The 19044-nt window shown below is 40.7% G+C and overlaps 2 protein-coding genes across 2 annotated transcripts in view; one reads left to right on the top strand and one right to left on the bottom strand.

Annotated features, from left to right (window-relative positions):
- LOC132529977 (olfactory receptor 10AD1) overlaps positions 1–13126 on the bottom strand; it is a 48570-nt gene extending 35444 nt beyond the window's left edge. The window contains 2 exon segments of the mRNA XM_060167057.1: positions 4547–4555; positions 13091–13126. Of these exon segments, the coding sequence (XP_060023040.1) occupies positions 4547–4555; positions 13091–13126 (45 nt within the window).
- Positions 13127–14873: 1747 nt separating this feature from the next.
- LOC132529976 (testis-specific H1 histone) lies at positions 14874–15689 on the top strand. Its single transcript, XM_060167056.1, has one exon. It carries the CDS (start codon positions 14874–14876, stop codon positions 15687–15689), a length of 816 nt encoding a protein of 271 aa, XP_060023039.1.
- Positions 15690–19044: the final 3355 nt, after the last annotated feature.

Here is a 19044-nt window from a genome sequence, read left to right as displayed (position 1 = left end):
TGATACAGCTAAGCTATGTTGTCCCTGGACATAAACAATCTCACAAGAACATCCACTTCAGATAAGATTATTCAACAACCCCACAAAATACCAAATATCTCCCCATCACCTAAATGAATGATTGCTTCTTCTTTACCATTATAGCTTTACCTTTGCTCTAGTTTCCTCTCCCTATAGATAAAATTTATTGATATATCCAATCATAGTGTTGTCCCTGCTTTTTGACACCACCAAATCTAGAATGTCCGCTTCCTTAGACTCTCCCCAAAATTATCAAAGTCAAAATCCCAGAATAAGTTTTTGCTAACATCCTCTTACTGAGACACCGCACAGCTTCCCATGGTGTGTGTTCTACCTTGCTACAATGAGTAATAGATTCAACTAATTTAACTGCAGGTGTTCCTGTAGCTTTTGGCTGAAGAGCGTAGACAGCATAAATATAAAAGTAACTGGTGATAAATTCCACTAGACATGTATTGACCCTATATTATATGCAAGGTAATGTGTTAGGTTCTAGGAAGTATTTGTGCCAAGGAGCTTATAATCTACTGAGGGACAAAAGGAGCACACTAATGAGGCACAAAATGCTTGAATTTTAAGAAGAAGCAAAGGTTATATTATATTGAGGGAAATCAGAACAACTTCATGAAGAGGTATATTTTGAAACTGGTCTCAAAGTAGAGGAGAATTTATGATTTCCACATGTTGAATGAGAAGGAGGATATTAAGAGCTAAGGTAAAAGACTACTGTATTTGCTTTCTTAAATGATAACAACACTGTCTATAAAGCACTGAGCGCTCTAGAAATATTAGCCTTATTTATTCCTCAAAATATCTACATTTTGTAGATGAAATTGAGAGGGGTTAAGTCACTTCCCCAAGGTCACAGAGCAAATAAGTGACAGAGCTATGATTCAAACCCAAGTCGGCCCAACTCCAAAGTCTGTACTCTTAAGCATGACAACAGTGCAAGCCAGGCTTTGTGGCTGAAGTTTGTGCTCTGACTCTTTGAACTGGGCTCCAGATCCCAAGCAATGTGTTGATATAAACTGAATTTCATTTTTCTGAACTCCATTTTCACTTCTCATTCCTATTTCATCTCTGGGCCAAAGTAAAGAAACAGAGATATCTTTGGAATTATCCTACAGACTCAAGCCTTGGTCAAGCCAATTATAATTGATGTAGTACAAGTTTCCATAACCTTATGTCAGCACTAAGCCTATAGGAAGCCAGACCTTCAGAGAATCATAGTATTAGGAAGAATAACCTTGAAAATCAAACATTTCTGGGATGTCAAGCCTGTGGTCTCCAAACCTGTAGGAATTCATAAACAATTTTCAATATTTCAAATGTTCTCATAGAAATCACATAGCTACCTAAGTCTGTGCATGCTAAATAAAACCTTGTTTTTTGGTTTTGACTGACATAGCAACTCAGGGTGGCAATCATGTTTATCTTATGCTAATCAGAAACAAAAATTTCTTTAATTAATAAGAAATAGAAAACAGTTTTTTAATAAATATGGTATGTACCTTACAAGACAGAATCTTTCAAAGCATGAGACCCAAGGAGGAAAAATAGTAACAAGTTAGGGTTCCTGATGGTCTCACTGCTGTAGTCAACCTGCCCATTTTGAGGATACCTAGGCTTGGAGAGGTGAAATAATTTGCCCAAAGCTACTCTCCTAGGGAACACAGTTCAGCAAAGGTATGTAAACAAATGTTTTTTACTGTGTTAAAATATACATAACATAAAGTTTACCATCTTAACCATTTTTAAGTGTACAGTTGAGTGGTATTATATATACATTCATTCACATTACTGTGCAGCCATCACCACCATCCAACCCCATAACTTTTTCATCTTGTAAAACTGAAACTCTATACCTATAAACAATAACTCCCCATTCTCCCCTCCCACTCACCCCTGACAACCACCATTCTACTTTCTGTCTATGATTTTGACAATTCTAATAAGTACCTCAAATAAGTGGAATCATATGGTATTTGTCTTTTTGTTACTGGCTTATTCCATTTAGCATAATGTCCTCAAGGTTCATCCATGTTGCAGCATATGTCACAATTGCCTTCCTGTTTATGGGTGAAAAATATTCATTAGATATATATACCACATTTTGCTTATCCATTTATTATCAATGAACATTTGGATTGCTTCCATGTTTTAGCTATTATGAATAATGCTGCTATGAACACGGGTATACAACTATCTCTTTGAGACCCTGCTTTGAATTCTTTTGGATATATACACAAAAGTGGAATTGCTGGATCATATGGTAATTCTATTTTTAATTTTTGGAAGAACAATACTGTTTTCCATAGCAGCTATACCATTTTATATTCCCACTAACAGAGCACAAGGGCTCCAATTTTTCCACATCACTTGTTTTCTGTTTGTTTGTTTTCAGCAGTAGCCACCCTAATGGGTGTGAGGCTGTATCTCATTGCAGTTTTGATTTGCATTTCCCCAATTCTTAGTGATGTTGACCATCTTTTCATGTGCTTATTGGCCATTCCTATATCTTCTATGAAGAAAAGTCTATTCAAGTCCTTTGCCCATTTTTGAATCAGGCTGTTCGCTTTTTTGTTGTTGAATTTTAGGAGTTCTCTGTATATTCTGGATATTAATCCTTTATCAGATATACGATTTGAAAATATTTTGTCCCATTCTGTAGGTTGCCTTTTTACTCTGTGGATAGTGGTTTTTGATGTACAAATTTAAAAAATTTTTGTAAGTCCAATTTGTCTATTTTTTCTTTTGTTACATGCCTTTGGTGTCATATCCAATAAATCATTACCAAGTCCAATGTTGTGAAGCTTTGGTCCTATGTTTTCTTCTAAGAGTTTTATTATTTTAGGTCTTACATCTGGGTCCTTGATCCATTTTGAATTAATTTTTGTATATGGTATTAGGTAAAGGTCCACCTTCATTCTTTTGCATGTAGATATACAGTTTTACCGGCACTATTTGTTTAAAGACTATCCTTCTCTAGTCAATGATCTTGGCACCCTTATCAAAAATCATTTGACTGGGGCTTCCCTGGTGGCGCAGTGGCTGAGAGTCCGCCTGCCGATGCAGGGGACACGGGTTCGTGCCCCGGTCTGGGAGGATCCCACATGCCGCGGGGCAGCTGGGCCCGTGAGCCATGGCCGCTGAGCCTGTGCGTCTGGAGCCTGCACGTCCGGAGCGTGTGCTCCGCAACGGGAGAGGCCACAACAGTGAGAGGCCCATGTACCGCAAAAAAAAAAAAAAAAATCATTTGACTGTGTATGGGAGGGTTTATTTCTGGGTTCTCTATTCTGTCCCAGTAGTGTATATGCCTGTCTTTATCTGCACAGGTATTTTAAACCATAGGGCAATAGTGTTCTGTGACTGTTTATTCTTTAGATCAGAGAAGAATGTGAAGCTGGTGGCTGGCCTGAAGGTGGAGAGGTGTGTTTTTTGTAAACTCCAGTAGCCTTCTCTGAGAATGAATAATATCAGTCATTATGTTCAGTCAGGTTTCTTCTGCTGTTAGAGAAATATTAACCCCTATCTGTTACAGTGTTTTTGTTTGTTTTGTTTTTTTGCGGTACGCGGGCCTCTCACTGCCGTGGCCTCTCCCGTTGCGGAGCACAGGCTCCGGACGCGCAGGCTCAGCGGCCATGGCTCACGGGCCCAGCCGCTCCGCGGCATGTGGGATCTTCCCAGACCGGGGCACGAACCCGTGTCCCCTGCAACGGCAGGCGGACCCTCAACCACTGCGCCACCAGGGAAGCCCTCTGTTACAGTTTTTATAAGAATTTCATGTAAAATAAACCACTCATTTAGTAGAATGCCTGAAATTCAATAAATTTTACCAATTAGATATGGTAGACAAGTAGTTCTCAAAATGTGGTTCCCAGAACAGCATCAGCTGGGAATTTATTAAAAATGCAAATTATTAAGACATAAAGATGGCTAACAGGTACAGAAAAAATGCCCAACATCACTAATCATCAGGGAAATACAACTCAAAACTACAATGAGCTATCACCTCACACCTGTCAGAGTGGCTATTACCAAAAACACAAGAAATAATGAGTATTGGCAAGGACATGGAGAAAAGGGAACCCTCGTGCACTGCTGTTGGTATTGTAAGTTGGTGCAGCCACTATGGAAAACAGTATGGAGGTTCCGCAAAAATTAAAACTAGAACTACCATATGTTCCAGCAATACCACTCCTAGAAATTAATCTGAAGAAAACAAAAACACTAATTAGAAAAGATATATGCACCTCTAATTTCATCACAGCTTTATTTACAATAGCCAAGATATGGAAGCAACCTAAGTGCCCATCAACAGGTGAATGGATAAAGATGAGGTATGTACATGTGTACACACACACACACACACACACACACACACACACACACAGAAAATGGCATATTACTCAGGCTTTTATGGCTGAGTAATGAAATGAAATCTTGCCATTTGCGACAACAAGCATGTATGTGGAAGGTATTATGCTCAGACAGAGAAAGATAAACACCATATGAGCTCACTTACCTGTGGAATCTAAAAAAAAAAGCACAAGCTCATAGATACAGAGAACAGACTGGTGGTTGCCAGAAGTGGGGGGTGCGGGTGGGTGAAATAAGTGAAGGGGGTCAAAATGTGCAAATTTCCAGTTATAAAATAGCTAAGTCATGGGGTTGTAATGTACAGCATGGTGACTAGAGTTAATTATACTGCATTGCATGTTTGAAAGTTGCTAAGAGTAGATCTTAAAAGTTCTCATTATAAGAAAAACAATTTTGTAACTATATATATAGATGGTAACTAGACAATATATACAAATATAGAATCACTATGTTGTACACCTGAAACTCATATAATGCTATATGTGAATTATATAAAAACAAACAAAATGCAAATTCTTGGGCCTAACCCTAAATGTACTAAACCAGAAACTTCTGGAGTAGGACCCAGCAATGTTTTTTTAACAGGCTCTTCAAGTGATTCTAATATGTATAGTTTGAGAATTAGTTCCCAGCATGACAAAAAAACCGAAATTCTCCTGAAGATATATTTATAAGTATCTTGTTTATCATTTATACATTCTCAAAGGCATAAACTAGCCTTTAATTAATACGGGAGTTAATTTTAATAACACTGCTTGTCAAGACTTGCTGATGGGCAGGAGAATGAGGTAAAGAGAAAGCCTGCGTGCTCAAGGCCACTACAAGCACGCTAGATGGAGAGCCTGTAGCGGGAAAGAACATCAAAAGGCGGAGGAAACGCAGGAAGGGAAAGGGTATTTTCGTTAATTATTCAGAAATCTCTAAGCGCTGGGGAAAGGCTGTCTCCTGGCTCTGCCCACGCCATTCATTCTGACTAAATGCCTTGTTTCCTTTTCTCTGCCCAGCCTAGTCCTTTGATAAGCAACTCTTCCTCACCTCAGGAGTCTCCTGAGCGGTCCACTTGGCCAGCGTGTTCCTCTCCCCGGCCTAGCGAAGTAACCTTTGTTCTCTGCGTTCCTTTTGCTCTTTGGCCTTACCCTAATAGAGACTTTTCACGCCTTAACTGTTTGTCTTTTTTTTGCTCCGGGTATCCCTCTCAGCACGTGCTCTTCGCCAGCGGTTACCAATTCCCCTCACAATTCCCGTTCTAGGCTCTGAGGCGCCTCCTACCTACCGCCTCGGGGCAAAGGGTGGGAACACAGCAGGGGCGGGGCCAGGGGAAAGCTGCTCTCATTGGCCAACGTTTGCTTCCCTGCCCCCCCCCACCTCTGGGGAGGGGGTGGTTCCTGGGAGGGGAAGCACTGCCCTAATTACTGGACTTCACTGCTATTGGGCGCATGGTTTCCCGGTCCTCAAGGCACTGGGTTACCTTCCTCTGTGGGCGGGGCAGCTCCGGGAGGTTCTACCCTCTCTCTGAAGGAGGTTTTCTGGAAACCATCGTTTTAATGTGGATTACTCTGAGCTCCTGAGTGCCCGGCAACCTCCCTGGCAAGCCTTCTGCCTACATCACTCACAGGACTTCCTGTTGTGACCCCTCGCTTCTGGAGGTGAGAAAGATTAAGAATTTTTGAAACCGGGTTTTAGAAGACCCGTTAATGGAGGTTTTCTGACGGTTTTTTGATGTTCTTTCCCACTACAGGCTCTCCATTTAGCGTGCTTGTAGTGGCCTTGAGCACTCACGCTTTCTCTTTACCTCATTCTCCTGCCCATCAGCAAGTTTTGACAAGTAGTGTTATTAAAATTAACTCCCAGTGTTACTGCTAGTTTATGCCTTTGAGAATGTATAAATGATAAACAACTGTGGAAGGAATGGAAGAGGCAGATGGAGATTCATTATGTAATCAGTGCGGGTAAAGCGAACAGGAGGAAGATTCACTTTTTTGAGAAAATTTCTCAAATTTTCTTTGAGAAAATTTCCCTGTCTTTTATGGATTGAAAACCCCTACATCTTTGTGACCACGGGAGGAGCAGTCCTCCTTGGAGTCTTAATTTATTTGGGCATTCTTTCCCTGTCCTTAATTTTCTCTTTCTAAAAAAGGCCTACCCTAACTTCTTCAGAGTAGATGCTTTCATTTTTAAGGCTCCTTTAGGAATACTCTTATTTATTTATCTATTTTTATAAATTTATTTATTTTTTATTTTTATTTTTGTCTGCATTGGGTCCTCGTTGCTGCGCACAGGCTTTCTCTGGTTGCGGCGAGCAGGGGCTACTCTTCGTTGTGGTGCGCGGGCTTCTCATTGCGGTGGCTTCTCTTGTTGCGGAGCACGGGCTCTAGGCGTGCGGGCTTCAGTAGTTGTGACACGTGGGCTCAGTAGTTGTGGTATGCGAGCTGTAGAGCGCAGGCTCAGTAGTTGTGGCGCACAGGCTTAGTTGCTCTGCAGCATGTGGGATCTTCCTGGACCAGGGCTTGAACCTGTGTCACCTGCATTGGCAGGCGGATTCTTAACCACTGCGCCACCAGGGAAGCCCCTATTTATTTATTTATCTGTAGCACTTTTTGTATTTTCCACATTCTTAATAATGCACCTATATGAATCAGAAAAATAGGATATAAATATTATTTGAAAAGAAAAATAACTGTTGAAGTTCAGAGGCTGCAGACAGGGCAGAATTAGTTTATCTAACATATTGTTTCAATTTTTTAGGACTCAAGGTGCCTTCTTCAACCTTATCCAGCTACAGGCACAAAGAGACTTGGTACTGTATCTTAAGGATCTTAAGGCAACTGAATCCTGGCGAAAGGACACAGGTGAGGAACATATGAAGAATCGCTTGATAAAAGCAATTAGTAGATTAGGAAAAAGGAGCAGCTGTATCTGAAAGTTCTTACAGTGCCGAAATAATAGTTCTCAGCAGACTAGGTATTTTATCTGTAGTCTGGTCCTTTTCTTCTGGAAAGTCATATTTTAGAATTCTGATACATGAAATGAATGTGATTTTACCCTCTTTTGGATAATTAAGGCCTTTGGATACTAATCTTGAAACCTAATTTTTTTTGCTAATGTTTAAACATACTTTATTGACAGAGACCCTAGAGGCTTTTTCCCTATTGGTTTTAAAAATAGTTAAAAAATAAGTTTAAACCATAACTTTTACTCTTTTGATGGTTGAAGGAGGAAGCATGTAAGAAAGTGGGACAGGAACTATGAAGGGGAATGTTTCCCAAGTATCCAATAAGGGAAATTGGAAATTAGTGGCAAAGAAAGAGTATCTCGGTTTTCCTGAAATCTATGAAAGGTGGAATCTGATAGGCCAACAGGAATCCAGTGTAAGAGGAAAAGCTTGCCAAGTATTTTATATATGAAAACTTTGGGTTGATTTCAAGTTGGAGTTATCCTTGAGTGTTGAACCATCATATCTGTTGTTTTAGAAGAGCAGTGTAGTTGTTGAAGGACAAAACTACTTCTGGTGGTGATGAGGGTGGGGTTTGAAATATGTGGGATTTGTTTCCAACATGTGCTGTTTTGTGTCAGTTTATGCTAGATAAATGATTCAGTAGCACATAATATGAATAGTAGAATTCTATGTTTTTAATAGTATAACTTCTGAATCAGTTTAAGTGCTTTGTAAAGTTAGTTCTTTAATCTGTTAAGTTTGTAGCCGTCTTGCAGTTGTAGTATTGGTAGATAATCCAGATTTCTAGCCTAGGTCCACAGGTCCATGTATTTATTTCTTTTAGTATTTGTAGAGAAGGTTGCACCTCTTTTTGGCATATTTTTGTATATTAGTGTCAAAGGAGACTTTTTTGTATAATACTTAGCTGTAAAAATAATTTCAGAACTCTCATATATATTGATATAGATAATTTGTCCCCAAGAGGCAGGGGGTGGTATGAGGCAAGACCATGCATGAGCTTCCAGGCTTCCAGCTCATGCTTAATTGTCCCATACAATTTCACTTACCAGACACAAATTCAAAAATAAAGTTATTAAGAATTTTAAGATAGCAACCTCAGTATTAAACTTCACACATGGAGCCCTGTGTGACTGCACTAGTCACATGCCCAAGAACCTGGCCCTGCTAATTACATTAAAGAAATTTTCTCCAGTGTAAAAGATGAGGGATGCGCATTCCTTATGTATTCCTGTTGTGTTATTTATCTTGTGCAAAATAGAAGGCTCATTCACACTGATGACATTCAAAGTGTTTCTCCATGGTGTGACTGCTCATCCATTACCTAAGGATAGAGAAATTGCCCCCTACTCATTGGTAACATTCATAAGATTTCTGTCCAGTGTGAATTCTCTTAGATTGTCTAAGGGATGAAAGATCAATAAGTGCTTTTCAACACTCATTTCATTCATAGGAGTTCTCCCTACTGAGTACTCTCTTATGCACAGTGAGCAAAGAACTTCAGTGGAAGGATTTTCTCTACTGATTACATTCATAGGGCTTTTCTCTGATGTGGTTTGTCATGTTTCCTAGGGGATGAAGTAGCACTGAAGGCTTTCCCACAGTCAGAGAATTCCATTTTGTGTTCTGTTTTACACAGTAAGGGAAAAGCTACTCGTGAAGGATTTTTCATATTGATTATAAGCATAGGGTTTTCTCAGGTGTGAGTTCTCATGAGTGCTTCCTGAAGATTGTTTCACAATCATGGCATTCATAGAGTTTCTCACCAGTCTTATGTGTGCAGTGCAGGTAGAATTTACACTGAAAGCCTTTCCATATCAATTACATTTATAGGGATTGTCCCCAGTATGAATTCTCATGCCCTCCAGGGACAGATCTAATGCTAAAGACTCAAAAACACACTTATGTTCATAGTGTTCTATTCTAGTGTGAATTCTCATATGTATCCAAAGGGATGAGTGATAACCAAAGGCCTTCCTATAGTTCTTACACTCTTAGGGTTTCCCTTCATTATGTATTCCCATATGCATAGAAAGTTTAGAGTAGTACTGAAACATCTTCCACATTAATTACATTCACAGCATTTCTAACCAGTAGGAATTTTCTTGTGTTGAGTAAAGGAGGAAAAACCCTTTCCTCCTGCAGTGTCTCTCCAGTGCCCTCTACTGACAAGGCTTAACATCATGTCAGCTGGAAAAGGAAAAGTATTTAAAAGGCCCAGATCCATTTTCACATATCCCACGACAGAGGGTTAATTTGGTGAAGAGGCAATAAACTGGTAACTGGAATAGCTAGTATGGTAGAAATTATGGTAGGAAAAGGAGAATATGTATTGCTTGTTCAAAGCTTTGATTAGTGAAATGATATAAGAAAAGAGAGATGGTGCTGCAATTTCTCTTCCCTAGGTGGAAGAGGAAAATTTGAGATCCTTGTTGGGTTTACTTGTGAGATGTGGAGAATTCTCATTCTGAAATTTTTCTTTTATACACCATTTACCTTCTCATCTGTAAATGTGAATAATATTATCCACTTGTCAGTGTTGTTGAAAGAATTAGTGATAATTTATAACTAATTGTAATGCCTGGTCCATAGGCCTTCAATAAATAGTAGCTCTTCTTCCCTAGATGGATTAAAGGCTGACAAAAATCCATGGGAGAGTAGTTGTGTTAAAATTTAAAAATGGGTATTATTTTCCCAGGAAATGGAGAATTGTTTTTTTGGTTTGTTTTGTGGTACGCGGGCCTCTCACTTTTGTGGCCTCTCCCGTTGCGGAGCACAGGCTCCCGATGCGCAGGCTCAGTGGCCATGGCTCACGGGCCCAGCCACTCTGCGGCATGTGGGATCTTCCCGGACCGGGCCACGAACCCATGTCCCCTGCATTGGCAGGCGGACTCTCAACCACTGCGCCACCAGGGAAGCCCGAGAATTGTTTTTTGAATTGAAATATTTAGAACTGGAATTTTGAAGAAAAAATTGGGGGAAGTTATACAGTATAATACAAGAATGTGTATTGTTAAATGGGAATGCAAATAAAGCCTGCTTTTGGCTGTATTCTTTAGCATGGAAAAAAAAAAGCAATTTTTAATAAGTGAATTCAGTTTTGTGGAACTTTAGGTGTTTAGAGATTAGGATAGAAATAAAGTTCTTCATGGTGGGATTGGTATATCAAATTGGGCATGTAGGTATGAGATGTTTTAATTCTCGGACTATAGGAGTTAACATATACATGGTAAATGATTGCTACTTTGCAAATTTCTGTTTCTGCTTTGGCTTCATTTGTACAATATTCTGGGAATCTGAAAAGGGGTGGATGGCTGGGAATTATGATAACAGAATTAAATGATCCCCAGGATGTAGTGTTATTGGGGGGCTGCAGTATGACTGTGTCTTACGATTTCCCAAGCCTCATGTTGAAAGTATAAATCCTCAGAGAAATGGGTTTTCAGCTTGAGATGTAACTGACTGTAGTAGAACAGTTCTTAGATGTCTCATATTTTAGACTCATGGAAAGACTTAACTATTAATAAGCCTTGGATGAAAGACTTAATTTGTATAGCATATCTTTGTTTGGGTTAGATTTCAGTAATACCAAAGCCCATATTTCTTTCTTGCTGTCATTTTTTGGGGGGATATAGATTTTATGTATGTGGGGATGGGTATTCTTAGAGCTTCTTGGGAGGGGTTAGGGAGACCAGATCTTCATATCTGCAGGCTAATTGCTGAGAGGTTTGCCTGGTCCTCCAGTAAGATCACCTGGATCTAGATTCTCTGTCCTCACTTATGAACAGTTGGGCTGAGGATTAAAATGATGAATGTCCAATTGCCAGACTGTCTCCATGCTTTTAAGGAATCTTGATATTTTATCTTTGCATTCCTTTTTGTGAAACCACTTTAGTCCTCCCGAAAGCCATGAGTGGACTAGTGGGCTTATTTGCTCAGATAACTGTTGTGGGGTTCTTTGCATTAAAGTGGAAGGCACAATAGTTCAGGAGAGGAAAAGGGTTTTAGAATATAAAACAAAATGAGATGGCAAGTTACTTTTGCAAAAAAAAGAGCTAGCAGTTTAAGGTCAGTTGTAATAGATTGTTGAACAGGTTTCTGTCATTCAGTTTGGGGAGAGATAAATCAAATCAGTGCAAGATAACTGAGTCAGAAAGACCTAGCCCCTGGGAACCCCAGGCCTGTGGATCAGGGAAGGGCAGTGAGATATAGATTGAGGTTAGATCAGAGTGTGCTACTAAATTTTGCTGTGCTCTGACATGGAGTTATCCTTGGTGACGTTAGAGTTATATAACTCTGTATGAGGGAATGAGATTAATAAAACCTTGATGTTCTTAGAATTTAGTATAGTAATTAAAGGTTGCTTATTGTCTAAATCAACGAAGATACTCTATAGACACCTCATAGAGGCATGACTACCCTAGAGGAAGGGTCTTGTTTCCAACCAAGGACAAAACGATCTTGCTCTGGAACTTGAAGCAGAAGGATTACGACCAGACATTATTCCCAAGTATACTTTTTCCTCTCCCCCCACCCCCTGCCACCTCCAGCCCCCAGGACTTCCAGAAATTAAGAGCTATTGCTCTTTCTCACAACAGGGTGGTGCTGTCCTCTCTAGGTGATAACTTCTAGTTTGTAATCATAGACTATTAAAATTGGAAGGGATAGTTCAGTCTTATATTTCTGCAGCTGGGGTTGGTAATTCCTGATTGGGGGTATGATGTTGGTTTGCACTGACTGTTCTCCTGAAGAAATCATTTTTTCCTGAAGTATCTTTTCCTTTTGGGGTGTCAGATAATGGGGGCTAGCAAGTAGATTTATTCTAAAGAGGGAGGGATTGGTGCTATGGAAAATGTCAACTGGCTTTCTTGCCCTCTGAACCAGCTGAGTGGTGGTGGGGCATTTGTTTCCTACTTCCCATTTTTGGTTATTCCTCTACTACTTACAGCATATTTATACAGAAATCTATATGAAATGAATGGTTATATATAAATCAAAATGTTTGCTCTTTTTTGCCATAGGTGTTTTTGATATTTTTTCATGTATTTCTTTTCCTTTGATTTCAACCTCTCCCAAAGGTTTCCAGTTGGCCTCCTTTCTAATCACAGGGGTATCAATAAACATGGTTGTTTGATCTGGTTCTTGTCTTTCTTTTGTGATGATACCATTATGTGCAGCCAACCTGTTTTTACCTGGAGTCAGCTGATTTGAAGGTCAGACTTCATTGACTTTCCTCCTATTCTCAAAGCAAACGCTTTAGTTTCTTTTTTTCTCTGGTGGTTGCCCCATCCTGTGACCACTGGCCTATGCAACCATGAAGAATAGCCACACATGGGAGAAATCAGCACCATGTGGTTCTGCCTCTCCATCTGGCAACTCTTCCTTGATGCACTGTCCCTGTGCTGATGTGTTAGCCCCTGCCCCTGGAGATCCTCAGCGTCACAGTACTCTGCCCTGATTAAAAGATTGGGAGAAGGTACAGTGAGTGCTTATAGATACTCTTGATTCTGAGCTGTGATTATAAACTTCCCTCTAGTCTATAATGGAGATGTATAAGGGGGTGGGGAGGGTCAACCTTGGAGAAAAGGAAACCTAGCATAGTAGTTTTAAGAGCTCAGGGCTTAGAATTAAGTAGACTTAGGTTTAAATCCAAACTCTACCATGTACTACTGTGTGACCACTGACATCTGTGTCATTATTGTTGTATCTGTCCTTCACACCTTGGCCCTAACCCACCTTTCCAGCCTCATCTCCTGCCACTTCCCTTCTCATTGTCTACTCTCCCCCACCCCCCAACACTTGTGTTTTAACCAGGAACTACCTGGGAGCTGTTGGAAAGGTAAAATCTCTGGATCCATCCCAGATCTAATGTATTGGAATCTGTACTTTATGAAGTAAGTGCACATTAAAGTTTAAGAAGCACTGGTCTAAGCAACTTCCTGGAACTCTGATTCCTGGAAGAAACAATGCCACAGTCTAGCCTATGACTGCAGATTATATGTGAATGTTCTCTGGAAAAGTATGATATGCTTTGCAATTTGAGGTATTCTTTGAATTATTCCCAGCTAAACTGTGTCCAGAATAAGAGGTCCTTGAGCAACTGGCTTCCTTGGTTGCCTTCATTTCCAGTCCTTTGAAATTCATCCTGCTCTTTTCTCCTGATTTTCTGGGAGTTTCCTGCTGAATCCAGAGAAAGCCTCCTCACCAGCAAGGAACTTAAGCAGACTCAATCAAATGCCTGCTATATATAATGAAGGATAGTGTTAGGTACAGCATGGGGCATAGAAATTCAAAGACTGTCTGACTCTCAAGGACCTTTTTATTTAGTTGGAAAGACATTAACATTCAGAGTAAAATAACTTTATGCTAATTTTATGCTTTATATTTGAGTAGCCCTTTGTTATCTACCATCACCTCTTTTGAATCGTTGCAATAATTCTGTGATATTGGTAGGAAGGGATTATTAAGCCTTTTATTTTATTTTTTTAGATAAACAAGTAGGATTCAAAAATATTAAGGGATTATTAATGTCATATGGCTATTAAAGAGCTAGGATATGTATCCATATTTTCCAGGTGCAGGTTTTTTTCTTTTTTTAAATATTGTGCCACATTGTACCATCTAATACCAAATTAATTTAAGATAAAGAAAAAACAGTATAGGATTGCAGAAGTAATTGTGGGAGTTAAAAGGAGAGAAATTATTTGACTGAAAGAGTCTGAGGAGGCTTCAGTGAAGGAAGCATTTAGTAGGACTTTGAAAGATGAGCAGGATTTATCTAGACAGGGAAGGGATAGGCAATCAGGACAAGAAGCAGAAAAGCACAAAGTCTGTTCGGAGAATAATGATTAGACCAATGTTCTTAGGCTATTTGGAATCTGGATTGTTCCAATCCAATTAAATGAAGCATCTGAACTTCCTAGGTGTGGGAATTATGTTTAGGATAGAGGGACCACAGTGGGTTCTTCCTTTGTTTCATAGTCTTGCACAAAATCGACCATGCAGAGAGTCAGGGAGATATGACTGCATGTATCTATCTGGTGGGACCTAAAGGTGGGAGTTTCTCGGCCGGGTTGTGTTTTATAGACTACTACACCTACTTTCTGAAGGCATCGTATTACTTGTGGATGGTTGGGAGCAACTTCTCTCACTTTGGAGAATGTGGGTAGATGGCGTGCAGGACCACAGGAAAAATAGTGACCTTCAGAAAGCAGCTGAGATCAAGATCAATGAGAAGTATGAACATAAGAGCAGGAAACAAAACCCTGGACACTATGAAGGTGATTCTTTAGGTCTGCATAGGCTCTGAAAATCCGGATTGGTTTAGACCTAGAAGGAAGTGGCGTCTGATTGGCTATTCAAAGTGAGAAAGACCCGCTACCTGGTTGGAATCTGCCGCCCTCTTACTAGGACGTGACGTACCTGCCTTTGTGACGTGGCCCAGCCAGCCTCAGCCTTAGCTCACACCTTGGTGAGTGAGGTCCAAAGCCAGCGGCCCCGCGGAAGTGGGAGCGGGGCCATGGCTGAGGGGGCCGAGACCATGGGCGAATCCCAAGGTGCTGACGTTAAAACCCAGCAGACCACGGAAAACGTCCTCGGGGGACCGCCGAGGCGGGGCCCACTCTCCGTGCTCAAAGTGTCCCAGCTGTTGCTCCAAGCCATCGCTGCACACAAAGGGCTGACTCTGGCAGCTCTCAAAAAGGAGCTCAGAAATGCCGGCTACAGAGTGAGCAGGAACTGCGGCCACCACTTGCACGAAGGGTCCGGGTCTCGTGTGAAGGGCACCCTCCTCCGGGTCAGCGGCAGCGACGCCGCCGGCTGCTTCAGGGTCTGGAAGATTATGAAGTCTAAGAGAAAGCCGGGACGCCAGAGTTTGGAGGAGGGTGTCCGCTCGCCCAGGAGAACCCTTCTCTGGACGCGGAGCCCACGCAGGCGCTGCGGGAGACGCAGGGCGGCGAAGAAGGCCCAGGAAGTGTGGAGACAGAGCTTGAGGGCAGACATGAGGATGAGGAGGCTAAGGCCAAGGGCCAGGGAACCGGTGAGTTCCAGAGCCAAGGAGGAAGGGAGGGCCAAGGCAGTGGACGAGGGGAGAGGACGGACCGAGAAGGAAGACATCAGGCCCAGGACCCCAGACAAGAAGAGGCCACGCTCGAAGCCCAGGGAAGCAAAGAAACAGGCCCCGGAGAAGCCGGTGAAATGTACCATCCAGAAGCCAACCTCCGTTAAAACCGACAGGGCTTCGAATAGGCGGGGGAGGACTCGTGACCCAAGGGCTGCTCACACAAAGACTTCCATTAAATCTGAAGGTCCTCAGAATGCAGCCAGGAATCCATAGTGCGGGAGCAACTTCCCTTCCTCCGGGCACAGATGCCTTTCCCCGCAGGCTCCAATGAGAGCAGCTCCATACTCACTGAAACGGGCAAAACTATTTACAAGACCTTTCCACCACATTGTGTCTGTTTCCTCTCTGCCGCACCTGGAAGGGAAAGGGTGGGTATTGAGGCGAGACCTGTAGCAGAAGCATGACGGGTGAAGAGAGAAAAAGGAGTTGAGATTCGGTTCCTGTTGCAGGAGCCAAGAAAATGCCTTTCAGAAGGAAAGAAAACAGGTAGAAGAAAGCCAGCAACTTCATGGGATTAGACGAAGTGTTGAATTAATGTTAGATACCCTAGCAAATACATATTGAGTTCTGGGGGGACGGGCATGTAAGGAGAGAAGTGTGGGCATCACTGGGGCAAGAGAAGAATAGACAGCCTTTAGGCTAAGTGGTCCCACTGATCCAAAGTGTTCTTACCTGAAATTCCTTTTAGGAAAAAATCCCTTCTCCCAAAATTGATTGTAATGGGTTGGTAGTTTTTGCCCTGATTTGATAATTGTTTTAACTTAGAAAATATGTCTCATATGTTAATCCTTAGTTAAGTAACAGTGTGTGTGAAAGCTAGCACAAGGCTTGACACATGGTAGGTGCTTATCACAGAGAGTTAAATATGAGTATAACTAATTTGTGATGGAGTGATAATGTGCTACAGCAGAAAACTACACTGGATCAGTACTTAATGAGACCAGGATTCTAGTCAGAGTTCTGCCACTCTGACCTTAGCTGAGTTATTCACTTAATCATTCATGGTCTTGGTTTCCTTCTCTGTAAAAAAAAGTTGGAATTGGACTAGGATTATTTTAGGTGATATTAAGTGTCAGCAAAATGATAAGAGGGACTTAGACATCATGGTATATGCTTTGATTGACAAAATGCATTAAGGGAATTATCAACTGGGAAAGTAATAGCTCCTAGAGAGGAAACTATTAAGATATACAGAATGCATATCAGAAATATAAGACGGAGAAGGCTAAATAATGAATAGCTAGGTCTTTGCTCTTCTTAAAAAAACAACATGTACTAAGCATTATATACCAAATTGGAGCAAATGTACGATTTCTTTGGGTTCTGAAAGCAGGGCTTAAGCACAGTGCGAGAGTAGTTCTCAGGCCATAGGCCATGACAGGACACAGAAATGATGCCTAGGGAAGTAAACATCAGTGTTTTTTTAGAGTATACCTGACCAGTCTTTCCCCAGGAAAGTCTGATATCTTCTACAAGGGGGAACAGGATTTGTATTTAAAACAAACAGACTTAAGTGATGCTGATATTCACTCTCACACCCTTAAATGGGAATCACTGCTTTAAGCCTATACAGTGTAACAGCAAAATGCTTGCAGTGTATCTCATCAATAGATGATTTGAACTTTGAAATCTGCCCCTGCTGTAGTTAGGTTTATTGTGCACTTGAATTGTCTGTGAGTGGCAGAATGAAGCAAACGGTCAGAAAATAGACACCTGAAAAGAGATAATGAGAAACATTGTCTATTGAACACAGAACAAAATTAATCAAATGCTCTTATGATAGCCAGATGTATTGCTCCTTCATAGTCCCAGGATGTTTTTACCTAAAGAACAAGATGGTCTGGAATTAGAAATCCTTTTCCCCTAAGTTAGGATGGGAAGGACACTGACAACAATTTGTTTTCTAGATTTCCTAAGAATCTTCATGCTTCTGTTTGTATTATGATGATTTCTTCATTTAAGCAAACTTCATTCACTCAGTAAACTTATCAAATTTATTAAGTGCCAGACTTATATAACTTACATAGCTAACAATGGTCATTTCAGATTATTTTTCATTGATAAGCTTTAGGGTGGTTCTGATGAAATATGAGAAATGACCTTAACTCATAGGTAGGCTATCCAGATTATCTAGACCATACTTCTGTGGAAGAAATTCCTAAGAATAACTCATCTCATCCCTGTTGTTCACAAATGACTAAGTGTCTGCGAGAGTCTAAACCCTTTGCTGGGACTAAAGATGGATAAAACATAATCCCCACTTTTCAGTGCTCACATTCTAGTGGCATATTCGGGTATTTAACCTTGGTCAGAGCAAATAGGACATCCCTGACATCAATTCTTTGCTCTTCTTTTATCTCAACTGCCTAGTGTAACGATGATCAGAAAATTGTTGGACCTTAGAGTTGTAATGTCCTCTAGCATCAAATATTCAATAGTTGTTGAAAAAAAATACAAATGGCCTTTAAAAATGTGAAAAAAGTGGGCTTCCTTGGTGGCGCAGTGGTTGAGAGTCTGCCTGCCGATGCAGGGGACGCGGGTTCATGCCCCGGTCTGGGAGGATCCCACGTGCCGCCGAGCCGCCGAGGCGCCGGGCCCGTGAGCCATGGCCGCTGAGCCTGCGTGTCCGGAGCCTGTGCTCCGCAACGGGAGAGGGCACAACAGTGAGAGGCCCGCGTATACCACAAAAAAAAAAAAAAAAATATATATATATATATATATGAAAAAAGTGTAACTTTACTCATAAGGGAAATGCACATTAAAACAGTAAGACAGCATTTTTAATCTAAAATGTTTAAGAACCTACTCCATTGGTGAGGCTGTGGGGAAACAGGCACTCACATACAATGCTAGTGGGAGTGTAAATCTCCATGACCCCAGTGGAAGAAATTTGGCTTCAGAATTACAAATTCAGATGTCCTTTGACCCAGTGGAACCACTTTTAGGAATTTACCTTTTAGATATTAATGCATTTGTGAAAAGACTTATGTCCAAGGTATTTACTGCAGCATTGCACTAAATGATATTAATGGAAATATCACTAGGGGACTGGTTAAACTGTGAACCTTCAATACAGTGAAACAGCATACAGCTACAAAAAGGGGAAGATTCTCTATGTATTGTTATGACAAGCTCCCCAAGATAAATTAAGTGGAAAAAATTCAAGACATTGAGTATACAGACTACCTTTTGTGTAAAATGAAGGAAAACATATCTCTTTGCAATTGTATAAAGAAACTCTGGAAGATTACACACAAAAAATCTAAGTGGTTCTCTATTGTGAGGGAAGGTGATGGGAATTGTAGGAAACACATAGAAATGTGTTTCATTTAACACATTTTCAGATTCGTATAAATTGTAACTTGTTCAAAAAGAAGGTAGAAATTTCCACATAATTGTCAGTTATAGCTTTTTCGTTTATAAGGTGGTTTATACTTTTGCATGCACTATTTCATTTTACTTCACTACAATCTCTTAGATTTTAAATTAAAAAGCTAATGTTTAGAAAATGTACAATTTAGAAATTGACTTTTAACTGCAAATCCAGTGCTCTCTTCACTACAGTTAT

This window comes from Lagenorhynchus albirostris, chromosome 11, assembly GCF_949774975.1.
Source record: "Lagenorhynchus albirostris chromosome 11, mLagAlb1.1, whole genome shotgun sequence".
In the NCBI taxonomy this organism is placed as follows: domain Eukaryota; kingdom Metazoa; phylum Chordata; class Mammalia; order Artiodactyla; family Delphinidae; genus Lagenorhynchus; species Lagenorhynchus albirostris.
Note: the sequence above shows the minus strand (reverse complement) of the source record. Positions and strands in the feature narration are given on the sequence as shown.

Coding starts and splice junctions, on each gene's coding strand:
- LOC132529976 (XM_060167056.1), top strand. CDS start 14,874: ATGGCTGAGGGGGCCGAGACCATGGGCGAATCCCAAGGTGCTGACGTT.